The sequence below is a fragment of the Corticium candelabrum genome, chromosome 4 (assembly GCF_963422355.1).
Source record: "Corticium candelabrum chromosome 4, ooCorCand1.1, whole genome shotgun sequence".
Lineage (NCBI taxonomy): Eukaryota > Metazoa > Porifera > Homoscleromorpha > Homosclerophorida > Plakinidae > Corticium > Corticium candelabrum.
The window spans coordinates 8,790,202-8,805,021 of record NC_085088.1 but is presented as its reverse complement, the minus strand read 5'-3'; the positions used below and the strand labels follow the sequence as shown (position 1 = coordinate 8,805,021).

The window sequence follows — 14,820 nt, the reverse complement described above, 5'->3', positions numbered from 1 at the left end:
ATGATTTCATGAACTTTATTCTACAATCAAGACGAGCTGCTAGAAAAATATTTGAACACCAACATCATATTTAATTTTTAATCCGAAGTGTCAGTAGTTATACAGGAGGCTCATTGCTTCACCAGCCTTTCTTCTTACAATTGGTGCAGGATCTTTTAACAATAGCACCAGTGCTACACAAAGACATTGTAAATTTGAAAGAGATCGGCATTATTGCTGAACAAATATACCTCCACATATGTGCTCCTTTGATATAATCAGTCGCTCTTGAAGTGGCAGATTTCCTAGTAAGAACCCTGAAAAATACAATAAGGTCAATGTCAGTTCGCACATTATGTTTCCATAATATTCTACACAATGAGAACTGTGCATCTGCATCTACAAGCCTTTTGTGACATGGTAACAAGCAAGAGTGTGTTGGTATCTCACCTACAAACATCGCAGCATTGGCTCGGATGCCCTTCCAAACGCTTTTGAAGAAACCAATACAACCCATTGTATAAAAGCTTATTTTGTCCGGGAAGTCTGCAATCTGAGTATATTAAGGACAGATGAGATTTCAAGAGTACATCATTCTGATACGACAAAATAACTGACAATTAGTCGTGATAGGTCATTCATAAACTCTCCATAGTGCATCAGTTGAGCATCTTCCAGCAAGTGTTTTTGGAACATGTTGTTCACAGAAGTGGATCCCAGAAGAGGACTCAGTTTTCGGAGAGCTTTCTTGCATGCCTAAGAAAACAACTTTGAAAGTGAACTCTTTGAAAGGCAACAATGGTTACAACAAGGAGCAAAGCCAGATTTACCAGTGCAACCTCTGGTTGTTCCTCATTCAAGTGCATTAGCAAAGATACAAAGTTGGTGTGGATCTGCTCAAGAAAAGGAGCTCTTGACGGTCCATCACCAAACCGAGACACATTTCCAAACAGTTCGAATGCAGCGGCTCGAACGCCCGGCTTCATCTAAAGAAGGAAATTTTAGGTTCATCTAATTAGTAATTAAAGAAAGGCGACAAAGGAAGAAGAAAAACCAAGCACCTTTACAAAACATGGTCTGATCTTGAGACAAATATTGATAAGTATTGGTCGAATTTGAGCCTCATCAATCTCTCCCAATATTTTGGAAAGCCCACTCATAGCCTCAAGAGTGATGAGATCTTCAGGATCTTCTTTGTCATCCATACCCGCCATCATAGCAGAGAGCACAGTTGTTGAATAACGTTTCAACTGCAAGAACAAATAGAATTGAAGAAATTAAAATCATAGATTGTGTCACATCAGACTTGTTCTCCGCCAATACTGGCAATGTTGCCAAGACCACGAACACAAAGCATCCGAACAACATGTGATGTGTCAATCAGACGGCCCAATAAGCTGTTCATAAGCAGTTCAACTTGTGTCATGTCACCAAGACACCGCTGATTGATCAACTTCACAGTACATACAACAAAAACATGAGTAAGTCAATTAGCAGGGTCACTGGTGTCACTTCACATACTTCAGCAAAGAAAGCCGCTGCGGCTACTCGCTGTGGTTCAAATAAGCTAGACAATATAGGAGCAAGGCAGCCAATTACTTTGTTTAGCTGATCAGGAGTGAAATCACAGAGAGCTCTAATGACAGCAATGGACACGTCACGTTGCTGTACACACTAGTTCAGCATGGCAAATGCAGCCTTACTTGGCACAGAGAGTAAGACCTTCGGCAAATCTTTCCTTGTCTGCCATACTCTCCCACTTAGCCCACACGTCGAGATCAGAAAGATTCTGAAGGAACTCCTCCTGTTTTGCTCGTCGCAGCAGTTCTTTCATTGCTGTCATAGCATAACTACAAATTCTAAATCTATAATCGAATCACAAAACCTGGCCAATTCAGTGATACCTAGAACAACTCTGTTCTTGAGGTTTCTTGTTAGTCTCTTCTATAACAGCACACGATCCAATACGCACTAGAAGTGCTGAGAATAGCCTATGGAAATGCTCTTGAACGAGATTTTCTACTTCCTCAACACAGAAAAGCTCTGCAAATGCACAAGTGACCTAAACAACAAGCTCAAAATTTTTATTTATTACCGAAATTAGCAAGGGATCACATACGGCCTTTGGCACTGGCGTTGGAGACCTGGAAAGTACTTGTCCTTGACGTTGTTTCTCATTGTACGGCATGCTGCGGGCAAGAAGGTCAAGTAGAAGATCCAACGTGCTATTTGTAAGATGCTTGTCTTGACCAATGGTCTGCCATGCCTCAATGACATGCCTAAAGATAAACTATTCATAAAATCCACTGGCAATACAAACAAATCCCACTTTTCCAGTGGTAATGGGAAGTCCAAAAGAGTAGTGACAACAAGATTTAAATGGTGGTGTGTCAGGGTCCTCAGTGAACGCAGTGTTCCTGTATGAGTCTGAGCACTGGTGATACAATCAAGTTGGCTAATAATTTGCTTCACAAGATTTGATACCTAAACAGTAAATGCATTCTGAATAACTAACATAAACACAGATCTATGGATCTATGGCACGCACTTCATCTGTTAGTTCTGCACCCCTCAGTCTGCAGAAACTGTTGAGAACAACACAAGCTCCACTCGAGCTATGACTCTCCACATCAATCAAGCCATCCATAAGACGATAGATGAAAGGATTCAACTGATCAGCTGGGAGCTTCTTAGCCAAAACCTGAACATTGACATAAATGGATGAAATTGAAACAGATGAACAACTGTAATGCAAAAGTGATTTCCTTGGCCATATCATTGATGACACCAAACAAAGCGTTTGCCTCATCTTTATCTGCTCTTTCACGGAGCAGCGACACCGCATCCACAAGCTGGTCTTTCGTTTCAGGTAGAGCACCTGGCACAAATTTACAAAAACAATGACAACATACTCTCGTAGTTATAACAAAATCTCTGACCCCGATATCGAGCTGCTATTCGTAACAACAGCTGAAGAGAATCGATGGCATTTTTACGGATGGAGACCAGTCGATCAGTACAACGAGGTGTCACACGAGCTATGAGATGGCCAAGATTAATGAAGTGCACTCCCTAGTATGGAAACTCAGGTGAATGAATTGGCCAGACCAATACACCTTGAGCAGTATTACTTCCTCTGGAACCAGGTGGTCAATGTAACAAGTTAGAATAATTAGTAATGCCTCAACAGATCTTTCTCGTTCATGAACTGCAGCCGACACCATCCAGGGCTCCAAATGCTAAAGGTAAGAAATAGTCAATACGTCTTTGCCTAACATCATGAAGTGATGTACAAGAACGCTACTATTGCAAATCTATTATTCAATAACTCTCTCAAACTAACACACCTTTGTAATGCTCTCCAGGCCACCAGGTGAGATTCGCTTCATGAGGACTTCACACAAAAGTTTTGTCATGCTTTCAAATGTTTTCTTCAATATCAAATTTGATGCTTCTGCCTCCTGAGAGGAAGTGTAAGCAAAAACACCAGTCATCCAATCAAGTTTCACAACTATTCTCACAGGTTTGACTGACCTCTTTCCGGACCACATCACTCTTGCCTTTACTCTTCTCATCATGAAGAATACCACCAGCTGGAAGTTTGAACACAGCATCTGTACAAGTCTTGATGAGCTCAAACTCTTCGGCTTCAGACAAATGTGGCTCCAACATGCTAAATTTGTTCAATACATTAAAGACAGGCAAGAGAATGGTTCAAAAAACATTGTTACACTAGAGTGGCACATGCATTCATTGCCAATGAAACAGTTTCACGTGTGATGGGAAAATTTGTGGGCTCTGCCTTGATGTACGTCTGTATATATGGCAGTGTCAATGACAAATTACAAAGCTAGTGCCATTGCTATCCACTAACCTGCATATGAGCAAGAAGATCACCTCGCTTCTGAAACACAAAGTCTGCTGTTTGCAAGTGATTTGGGTGGAGAGACTTCCCAATTAGATCAACTGCACGTATCAAGTTCTGTTTCACACTTGTGTCCTAAATCAGAGACATGAATGAAATGGGAGCAAATAACAACAACTCACAACAGACTTTGACATTGACAAAATGTGGATTGATACTCCGCAAAATGTTGACTTCAATTCGAGATGTTATAAGACTTATAAGGTGAGAGACAGCACTTGAAGAAAAACAAGTTTTACAAAAGCTACAAAGTTACTCACCCAACTGGAGCAAAGAAAGTGACCTGCCCATAACATAGCATAACAGTGCTCTTTACTCTTTCGACTTCAGCCTCGGACTTATCCTATTTGTGCACAAGGCTAGAGCTCTAATTAATTACAACTATCAGTGAAAAATGAAACATGCCTTCATGAGCCCTAAAAAGCCAGTTGACTTTCTGACCATGTCGTCTTTTGCTACATGTTGAAGTTTTTCAACTGCTGCATCAAGATGTGAAGCTGCACAGAATCCGAGAGCCATGGCACAGCCCTTCACAACAACATTAAACAATTTGCATCATTTAACACATAACATTACCTCTCTCTCTATCTGGTTGGAATGGTCCACTGATGAAAACAACAAATTGAGATGATCTTGCATGAACTGGCGACCGGTTGACTTCCTTAATACAACACCAATGCACTTGAACAAGAAATTCTAGACAAGGCAGATCAACAAATTGCCCAATTTGGAAAACTTCCTGGACAACCTTCTCATTCGGGTGACCATTATAGAGGCAAATCTGAATCCCCATTTCGTACCCTAAGCCACATATCCACTCTTCATCATCCACTTCATCCAGTGTCTTGGACAGTAACTGACATGTCAAGTGCAAGCATAAACATAAGAATTCTATAAACCCCTTATGATTCTTACTTTTAAGACCATGTCTTCCCATCTTTTTTGATTCCAGTCTTTCCCATCGGCGCTATTTTCTAAATTCAGTAAACCAACAATTTACACGGTCTCAATGGCACAATGCAATACAAGTGTGATGACCTTCAAGGAACTCGGTCAGTTTTGGGATAATAGCATCCCACAAATCAACAACATTCTCATGGAGATTAGGACCAAGAGCCATGAGTAGATTCAGCACATGAATACCTCGTCCACCACTCCCATGTGGATGTCCAGCCATCACCTAATAATACAAAGGGCTAAGACTACAAGAAGAATCAGCACAAGAATGGTGTCAATACCAATAGTCTTGATATCATGGCTGGAGGTTTAGGAACATTTACTACAACAAAGACACCAAGACATGAAAACTAAAGACCGTAATATCAGACTGAGCAACACACCAAGGATTTCATAATCCAGTTCATAGTCTTCTGCTTGAATGACTCGTTTCTTGTTAGCTACCTGAGCAGCACTACGACATACAGCTGTCATGGCTTCTGTGTATGGAGTTGGAACAATGCATTCTAGAAGGTAAGGCCAAAGAACCTACACCATCATACAGTTGTGTGACAATACAGCAACAACAGTACAATTAAGTGACATTACAGATTCTGTGTGTTGTACTGTATTTGTAAGGAGCTGTAGCACGTTGTCACACATCTGTTTCAACTGACCATTCGTCACCATGTCTTGGTCAAAACCAGATTGTTGCTTCTGCCGAAGAAGCATGATAACAATACCAGATTAATGGAACGTATGTCAAACACTCTACATCTTTATACATTAATTAAGCCTGGTTCACAATATGATGCTGACGCTCAGCTGAGAGTCAAACTTCATAGACACCGCCTCAACGTCGGCGGCATCCTTTGACGCTGACACTGACGCTAAAATAGGATTCATTTCTATTGTTGGCGTCGATATCACTATTGTGAACCAGGCTTTAGACATACCTCTTCGGGTCCGACCGGTAGAGCACACTGTCTGACAATAAATTCAATCATTAGGTGGCCCCCTTCTAACTCCAAGTACTGGTGATGTGCCATTGCGATAACAACTTGTGCGAGCATCTTCTTAACCTGCATAGGCCAATGGCAATGCTCTCGCAAACAAACAGACAACATACACTTGGTTCACTTGATTATTTGTCTCTGATAACAGAATCTTCAGACCACTAACAACTAATGCTTTCTTATCCTCCATTTCATCATCTGAGCACATACATACCATCAACAAAAAGTGGATTTATGAGGCAAAGAGATTTAACCTGTTGAATTGATGAGATGCTTCAGAACATCTAATGTCCCAATGCGTGAACGTTCATCCCTCACTTCAAGTTTGTTGAGCATGAAAGATAAAACACGATCCGAATATGACCTAGCTACAAACAAAGTAGATGCAGACCCTAACCATCCATAAACGTAATGTCGACTTCTCACCCATGACATTGAAACATCGTAACAGTTCGTTGTGATTCTTCACCGTCACAGGGTTACTGAAATCTGTTGGAATGCATGCCTAAAGAGAACAACAATTACTATGATGTGGTGAGTAAAACAACAATGACTTCACCAGTGGGTGAAGATTGCAAAGAAGAACATCTAGCTGAGGATCTAATATAGCAGCATTTCTCGTCTGAATAGCATCCAAGCACATGCAAAGGCTCTGAAACAAAGAATTTAAATGGAACACCACGTTTACAATTACTGCATTTTATATATAACTACATTTGTTATAAAGTAGTGTTCATTGTGTTTCCTGTAAAGCATGGAGAGTGTTGGGATCAGCTTAGGTGTTATTTCAGCCAGTCGTTCCATTGACATTAAGTGAGTCATTGAACCGACAGCCTCAACAATAGCCAGCCGAAGCTATACACAACAGTCAGTGCATTGATGATCAAAGTGACTTGCATGCCCACAGTGTTAGACCTTTGCTTCCTTGGTTAGCAGCCAGACATTGAACATGACATCAAAAGCAGCATACATCTCACCGTGGTACATTTCGGCAGTTATGGTTTTGTCACTGGCCTTATCCATGTTTGCAAGGTAGTCAAGAATGGCATCACAGAACTTGCCCATGCCTTCACACATATTTATAACCGAGATTACGTATCCAAATCTTTGCACAGCATTCTCACTTGAACAGAATGCCCATCTAAAGTTGTCATGTTTAATGCCTGCCAGCACAGGTAGCATCCGACTAATCACATCCTTCAGTCTTGGTACCACACCAAATGCTACAAACAAAACTCAAACATTGGATGACTTGATATCACACATTTCCAGTACCATTCTCTCCAGCAAGTGTACCGAGTGTTTGTATAACAAAAAAATGAGGAACCGTCCCAGAAGGGAACTTGCTCAACAATGAATCTATGACTTGGCCACCAAACTCTTTCTTCCTCCCTAGTGCAACTAACAAGGAAGACGCAGCTGTCTGCCACTCTGGTACGACATCCTAATCACACCACAAATGATCCAGCCTGCCACCTCACTCATCACTCAACTCACTTTAGTCTGTGTTAGTTCATCAGACCCATGTCTAATGAGGAGTTGTGCTAACTCATCTGGCAAGCGATCAATAGCTTCTTTAACAATATTGTCCATAGATTGCAACAAAATGACACGATGACCTCTATCCAACTAAAGCAAATAAACGAGACACTTTTAGTACTACACAACAGTACCAGCACACCAAACAATATATTATGAATGTAACATCAATTGCTAATAAGTCATGAGACAGTTTGCTGACTGTTTACTTTTGGTCTCTTGGACAGATATCTATGGCAGCTCCTCAGAACCAGTTCTGGACAATGACTACCAATGTCAACTAATGACCTGCACAGTGTTCTCCTCACTTCCGTGTCTTTATCATAAGCAGCATCAATTATTGCTTCTACCAAACCTACACAAGGTAGAACCGACAAAATAAGCTGAGATAGATACATGTGGCCTGACTGCCCCTATTTTGGCTTTTTGTTGAAACAAACTATATAATTTGAATCTAATAATGACAAAATTAATTAAGCCAACATACAATTCCATAATCTGCAAATCTTTATTCGTATGACAATAAAGAACTAACTACCCAGACATGAATAAGCAGTCATTCAGAAAACATTCTGAAACTAACTGTCTACAGAAAACCAGAAGTCAGTAGTCACTAATAAAAATATTTTCACAAATTTACCATACAGTGTCTCTTAAATCAATTATGATGGTGTGCCAAGCGCTGAATATAAGATTTCCAAAATAATAGCAAGCATCAGAGTTTAGGGAACAATTAGCTAAATAATATATAGCCTTGGGAACGACTGCCATTTTTCTAACATAATTTGCCTAAATCTCTCAGCTACCTACTCTGGTTGCCTTCATTTACTAGAGCAGTCACTGGTAGAGGATGAGTATTCCTCATCATTGAAACATAGTCAGATGAAGCACTTAAAAAGTGTTTCTATACTGTAGTTGTTTCAATGTCTACACTTTGACATTGGTTGTTTCAGTTTCCTTCACAATTGCTGCAATTTGCGGTAACAACAACCAACATTTCTTGTCTAAACAGCCAGTCCTTTTCCACCCTGCGATGTCAGGAGCAAATCGTTCGGCAATAGACTCCACCTCATCCCAAACTCAAGGAGAAAAAGAGAACAGTGCGTTTGCACCAATAAGAAGTGACTACTGGTAGGCTTGGCAGTGGAATGAGTTAGATTTGGCTCTAATGACCAACCAGCTTAGAAACAATTATTGTTTCAAAAGGCACCATATTTTAATAGTGTCCTTAATTAAAAGAATTGCAAGCTTTGAGGATGCAAAGTTAGATGGTCACTGCAATTAGAACAATTAAGGTACTACTAAACAGTCATTCTCACTATTTTCCGGAAAGCAAATTACTACCTTGCACAATGAGCAGTCTGTTTCTTCACAAGGTGGAACATATCTCTACTGCAGCTTCAAAACATGATAGTGCTTATACTTCACAATAAACCCACTCAATGGCAATACAACGTTATGTTATCTGCATTTTCCAGTTAAGTGTCCCTGTTCCACACTTGCCTTAGTGGTCTTTGAACATCTAAATAAAGTGGTAGACTAGATTCACCACCTCTGATATCTAAGGCATTGCTGATTTTCCTCTACCCAGTTTCTTCATTTGACACGTAAAGTTCAGTGTTAATTAGTACGACTGCAGTTTGTGTACCATTTGCAGCTTTGTATTTCCAAACTAGCCTTGTGTACCCAGACTAACAATCATGTTCTAACAAGTATAAAAACATTTGAGAAAATGATGGGTAAGTAGGGATGAGTATGTACCTATTTCATTCATGATTATCTCCTACATCACAATCACATCCATAATTACACACCCAGAATACTGTCACACAAGACCACTACGTATGAATGTAAAGATTGACATGCACACAACTGCTGCAAGTGATGTAGGTAAAATATTGTCATGTAGGAGATGAGCATGAATGAAAGAACATAACTATCCCTACATACTCATCATTTGTCAAAATGTTTTATACTTGTTTGATTCATTCTTAGTTATGTAGATAAAGTGGTAGTTTGTCTCGTTCTATCTGTCTAAAAAAAGTTCCATGGACAAGAGCGAATTGTTTTGTATGACTCTCGTCATTGTAGCTGCCTTGTGTCGTGCTAGCCTGGCTAACAAACAGAAAATGTGAAACAATAAATCGTTTCTACTTGCCATGAGACGCTTTAGTGTCAGCGCTAGTAGTCTGGCTGCCATTTGGAACGTTTGCAGTCGGGCGCTAGGTGGCTCTCATATTTTTACTAAATTTTGAGAGATCTGGCTTGGATGAGTTTGGATACATTTGGGCCACCATTTTAGATTAAATGGCAGAAACGTCAGTTGTACTGAGTGGTTAAAATCTCAGACAATTGTGGCAAACATTTGCCATTTGGGCCAAATCAAAATGATTTGTTTCAGGTAACCTGACTTACACCTTTTCAGATCCAGCCAGAATCTATTTTTTATCTCAGTATTTACGTTTGCTTCAAGTCTGTACAATTGGACAGCACTGGATGTAGGAAGTTGAAATCATGCAGCACTACAAGATAGTGTTCAAGTTCACACTTTGCTTAATTCTTATTTGGCTACTGCTGCTGAGAACTGTAGGAAACATGTACAGTCACACGTAGTTATTCCTACACCTGATAATCCAACACCTACTTTCTGACAAAGGTACATGTGAAACCACTTTACATGGGTCACTGTGTATTTGTTACGACAGTTGCATCACAGCCCGACAGTTGCATCACAGCCCGACAGAAACCAACAGGACAGAAGTGGTCGGAACAAGGTCTGACTTTACTGTGTTTGGAGGACTGTCTGGGAATGCAAGAAGGTGCCAGCCTAAACATTATGGAATGCCACAGCTATGCATGTATTCAGAACTGTGTTTCATTAGATTTTTCCAGATATGTATCTTATCTATGTGCAAAACATTTAGAGCGAAATTCCCGACCAACGGATCAACCAACCACCTTTTCAATGCAACTCGAAGTTAGGATTTGTCTACAATTTCAGTGAGTAAAGTCATAACAACATATTTTATTTCCCTTTAATTTAATAATTGTACAGACATGGGCATGATTATGGAGCCACCCCCATATCAGCTGAGGCATGGAAATCAACATAACATTCCAGATTTATGAATATACCTGCTGACCCCATGATTCTACAGCAAATCATGCTATTTGAGTATTATATTGTTCTGATTGGACGCTTTGACAACCAGTAGCAACAAAAGAATAAGAATGACCAAACTAACCACCGTCACCATGCATTACCGTTTCCAAACCGTTCATGTTGTGACGTCCCAAGAGCAGATGAAAGTAGACTCACAATATGCAAGTAAACTGAAACGTATAGTCTTTGAGTATGTTTTCTGACATAAACAAAGTTATTTTATTGTTTAGAAGCTTTTTGAAAACAATTTCCATTATTAATTAACTTTCAAAATGGTTGAACTGACAGCAAGAAGCAGTCATGTAGGTCACACATGATCACCTCCAATCTCAGACATGTGGATGGCACAATCAGAGCCATTACCTCACCATTATGACTTGTTTTAATTACTAAGAAAGTGGAGCTGTTGCTGTAGATGCTGTATTTGCAGTGTCTGAGAAAGTCCAATAATTTTTAATCTAAGTCACATGGTCAGGGTGGCTCCATAATTATGCCCATGTCTGTAATTATTGTTGCAATTCCCACTTGGACGCAATGCTGGCACCATTAAAGCTGCCATGCAGTTACTGTACACTGGATTGCTAGACTGCTGCTGCTCATTCAGAAGTATGAAGTTTAGACACATCACTCATACAACCTAAGATTGACTACAAAAGTGTACCGCCTGCTTGCAAGCTTATAAAAATCTATTCTATTCAAGAATATAGTTTGGAACGAGAAGCGATATTGCGCGTTTGGGAATACAGTGTACCTACAGTTTGCTACTCAAATGCAAACGAATAAGTCAAACAGTTAGTTGGTCTACAAGCAGCTGTATGATATAATGAGAAGCGTACCTTCCACCTGTCCTCCTTCCTTTATTAGAGATCCACTCGAAGATTGACGAGCCATACCGCTTACTGCTGCTGCTACTGTCGTAGGCAGATAAGGCACCAGGTCGCTTCCTACTCTCTGGGGTGCGTCCAGTCAAACTACTGCCGTCACTAAACCTTTGCGCCACAGTACCTGTCGTTGCAACTTGACTGGCGAGATTGACAGCCCACTTTCGCTAGCAGAGCTAAGCCCCACGCGACACGTGACTACACTTTATACGGGGATGTAGCAACCACCTCTAGGCCTCCGGGTAGAGCAAAGATCGGAACTGTCGACTGTCTCTGATCAGATCTGTACACGTACTACTACTGCTACTTACTCTTTTGTATCCAGCATGGCTGGATCTGGAAGTGACTGGGTAAGCCGATTGCTTTGTGATGTTTTTACGGTTCGTGCAAGCAAGTTGTTTGTGAATCTGTATAGCAGTCTTATGATATGACTCTACGGAGTAAACATCAGTCACGGCGCTCACAGGTGCACCACGAACTTAGCCGTGAGTTGCTTTTGAAGGAAGGAGCTGAAAACCTTTTGAAGTGAGTTGCGCCGACCGACATGCATGCCATGAGAAAAGCATGAGACAGACAAGGGTGAGCAAGAGGAGCGTGTGAATTGACGAGTCACGTGTTGATTTTCAGAGCCAAGATTGATTCGAAAGCAAGGAAGAAGGCGGAGATGGAATTGAGCTTTTATAATTGTAAGGTAGAGATGCTACGTGAGGAGTTGAACGAGTTGAACAGCACAGTGCTTGTCTACCAGACCGTGAGGTGCATGTCGATATTGAATCTTTTTACCGTGTTTACACTGAAAATTGAATCGGTCCAGGCCAGCTCGGTAGACACAGAGAAGTGTGAATTATGGACAGGCGCGGGTTTTGGAGGGAGGCAGTCCAACCACGCCCATCAAGGGCACTTTACCTACTGTAAAACAAATGCACAGCAAATTTTATAAACCAAAGTTGAAGTAACGAAAATTAATCTTCCTGATTAGGCTGCAGTTTCAGTTTTGTTAGTCACTTTAGCACCAAATCTGTAATTGCTGATGGTATGCTTTATAACTAACTAACCTACCCTAAGTTGTCTTTCACCCTCTCTTTCACACCTATGTGCCCTCTCTCTGAAGAAATTATTGACTTGCTGTACTCACTGTTTGTTTCCAAACATGGTACTTGAAAATCTGTCTAAGATCATGCAAAGTAACTCATTTAATGTGACCACAAATTCCAACACTGCATGAATTGTCAATCATCATCATAATGGCATTCAAGACCTATGGGACATGGAAGTTGCCTCTGGTTAAAGTGGCTCAATCTCAAGTGTTTTATGCTTGCCTCAGACCTTACTTATTAGGTGGTGTTCATGCACTGTATGCTTCTTAGATGGTGCATGGAATGTCAGATTGCCTTGTATTAGTGAATAATAAAGCATGCATATCCTGGGAATACCATACTGTACTTATGTCAGGAGTAAGCAATACCTCTTGTACTTGCAGTTACTTGTATCAATTAGCATAGTAGAAAACTGCAGCTTCTTACATATTTTGCATTGGAACAGAGAGCTTTCAGAGACATGAAGGGATGGATAGGTTCCTATTCTACTTCTGGTGTCTTTGTAATCTACACGATGCATCACAGTTTTGTAATATTTTCTGCTACCAACCTAGCTATCTCTTCAAGTCTACTCTCTAGTGCGTCTTCGTGCCTTCTAACCACATCCCGGATCAACCTCACATGTCTTTCCTCTACTCTAATTACTGTATCTTACTACACTCCGCCCTTATTAAAAGAAAACCACAACTACAAAACACGTTAAATACAGGTTTAGTCTCTCTGGCGGCCTCCTGGTGTGCAGTGATTACCTTGGTGGAGGCTGATCTTCTTCCGCCGTTGCATTATTTTTCTTGTGCTTCTTTGGACTCATGGATGCAGCCTCAACCTTGGGCGCTGCCTCCTCTTCCTGTTGTTCTTCTTTGGTTCTTTCGGATCGGTCTGGCATGTCTCTGGGGATATGCGGATCTGGTTCAATTAACAATTTCATTTGTGGTACTGTTTTTCAGTCGTTTCCTCTCTCTTCTTGTTTACTGGGTGGGGAATTTCCTTCCTGTTCATTCCAACGTAATCTTCTTCCTATGAGCAACTCTCCTGGTGAGACGCCAGTTGTGGTATGCGGTATTGCCCTGTAAGAGAACAAAAACTTTGCTAATTTTGAATCTCCAAACTCGCAGTGTCCTGCTAGTTTGCTTAGTGCTGCTACATAATTTGATATACTTTTATCTCTGCGACGACTGTTAAATCGATACCTTAATGAAGGGCTTTGGGTTTTGGTGTTCCTTCTGTAATTTTAGGAGGTCTGCATGTCCTTTGTTCGCTATTCCTTCTTGTGCAGCCACTGTCTGGTACATTTGAGGCCTTACTTGTGCTCAGCAGAATGCCTTTCTTTCTCTCCGCCTCTTTTATTCCATAATTGTCCATTAGTAATTTGTCCATTCTTCTTTGTTGGGGTCGAAGAGCCCCACCTGACCAAACAATGCCGCCAAATGTAATATTTTCTACTAACGACTTAGCTGTCACTTCAAGTCTACTCTCTAGTGCATCTTCGCTCCTTCTAACCACGTCCAGAATGAACCTTGCATGTCCATCCTCTACTCTAATTACTCTATCTTATCTTAATGCAGTTTCACTGTAGCTTTCCTTGATGTTGATGATGAGGCAGCTAATATGTTGATGTTCAAATAGCAAGAAGTAGTGTATACACATGTGAGGTTTCGCTCTGACTTATTGTAAGGTTACTCTTAAGAAGATGCCTATTTGGATTGTGTAAGTGTACTGTATGATGGGGCTATTGAGCCATACATCTGCACAATTATGACCCATCCGCTTTAAAGTGGAACTCCAACGGAAATACAACCTGATCTCAAAATGTAGGCTTTATCGTGAAACTTTGTGCTGCGCTGCCTTCATGTCAGCTGTCGCTTTGGTAGCGGAGAAAACACATGTTATGTACAGAGCATGCGCCAGGCTGACAGGTCATTGGCCTTAAGCTCCGCCTATACCAAATTTATTGCCTGCATAGCTCAGTTATCTTGCCAGTAAACTACACGCAAACTAAACTGGAATGGTAACTATAGAGGGATCTCGTGTTTTAAGGCCTTAGAAGAGCTTTTTGTAATGAAAGTAGGATGATAGAGGCTGTTTTCTCCCAGTCGACTTGACTCTCTCCTTTCACGAAAGATGAGGCTAGCACAATAAAACTCAACAGTAATTAGCATCAGCCTTTGCGCTATTGATCTATGAGAAGAAACACGCACAAGGTTCAAGTATGTCAAGGAAGCGTAGACGTCCTCTTCGAGACACCTGCGTATGTCAACACGCCCCTTGTTGTTCTCTAGTCCTA

At 40.8% G+C, this 14,820-nt stretch overlaps 2 protein-coding genes across 2 annotated transcripts; one reads left to right on the top strand and one right to left on the bottom strand.

The window, feature by feature from the left end:
• Position 1: 1 nt before the first annotated feature.
• LOC134179079 (maestro heat-like repeat-containing protein family member 1) lies at positions 2–11,617 on the bottom strand. Its single transcript, XM_062645982.1, has 42 exons — positions 11,395–11,617; positions 7,605–7,750; positions 7,354–7,485; positions 7,132–7,300; positions 6,981–7,079; positions 6,772–6,923; positions 6,571–6,711; positions 6,416–6,508; positions 6,283–6,361; positions 6,111–6,224; positions 5,981–6,054; positions 5,797–5,922; positions 5,450–5,557; positions 5,245–5,389; positions 5,143–5,183; positions 4,943–5,084; positions 4,820–4,878; positions 4,653–4,760; positions 4,481–4,600; positions 4,310–4,432; positions 4,165–4,247; positions 4,034–4,100; positions 3,854–3,979; positions 3,711–3,793; positions 3,514–3,652; positions 3,327–3,440; positions 3,111–3,218; positions 2,919–3,051; positions 2,747–2,857; positions 2,528–2,682; positions 2,309–2,463; positions 2,099–2,258; positions 1,884–2,041; positions 1,683–1,829; positions 1,501–1,615; positions 1,286–1,432; positions 1,041–1,229; positions 810–965; positions 598–735; positions 430–532; positions 231–296; positions 2–173 (listed from the first exon to the last, which is right to left on the bottom strand). Exons 1-42 carry the CDS (start codon positions 11,447–11,449, stop codon positions 91–93), a joined length of 4,962 nt encoding a protein of 1,653 aa, XP_062501966.1. The 5' UTR covers positions 11,450–11,617; the 3' UTR covers positions 2–90.
• A 32-nt stretch (positions 11,618–11,649) lies between these two features.
• Positions 11,650–12,379, top strand: LOC134178576 (rhophilin-2-like). Its single transcript, XM_062645447.1, has 3 exons — positions 11,650–11,789; positions 11,855–11,964; positions 12,067–12,379. The coding sequence occupies exons 1-3, from the start codon at positions 11,766–11,768 to the stop codon at positions 12,377–12,379; spliced, it is 447 nt and encodes a 148-aa protein (XP_062501431.1). The 5' UTR covers positions 11,650–11,765.
• Positions 12,380–14,820: the final 2,441 nt, after the last annotated feature.

Coding starts and splice junctions, on each gene's coding strand:
- LOC134179079 (XM_062645982.1), bottom strand. CDS start 11,449: ATGGCTCGTCAATCTTCGAGTGGATCTCTAATAAAGGAAGGAGGACAG. Junction 5,390..5,449: donor CAGTACAACACACAGAATCT/GTAATGTCACTT, acceptor ATGATGGTGTAG/GTTCTTTGGCCTTACCTTCT. Junction 297..429: donor CAATGCTGCGATGTTTGTAG/GTGAGATACCAA, acceptor TGTATTTTTCAG/GGTTCTTACTAGGAAATCTG.
- LOC134178576 (XM_062645447.1), top strand. CDS start 11,766: ATGGCTGGATCTGGAAGTGACTGG. Junction 11,790..11,854: donor CTGGATCTGGAAGTGACTGG/GTAAGCCGATTG, acceptor GAATCTGTATAG/CAGTCTTATGATATGACTCT. Junction 11,965..12,066: donor GGAGCTGAAAACCTTTTGAA/GTGAGTTGCGCC, acceptor GTTGATTTTCAG/AGCCAAGATTGATTCGAAAG.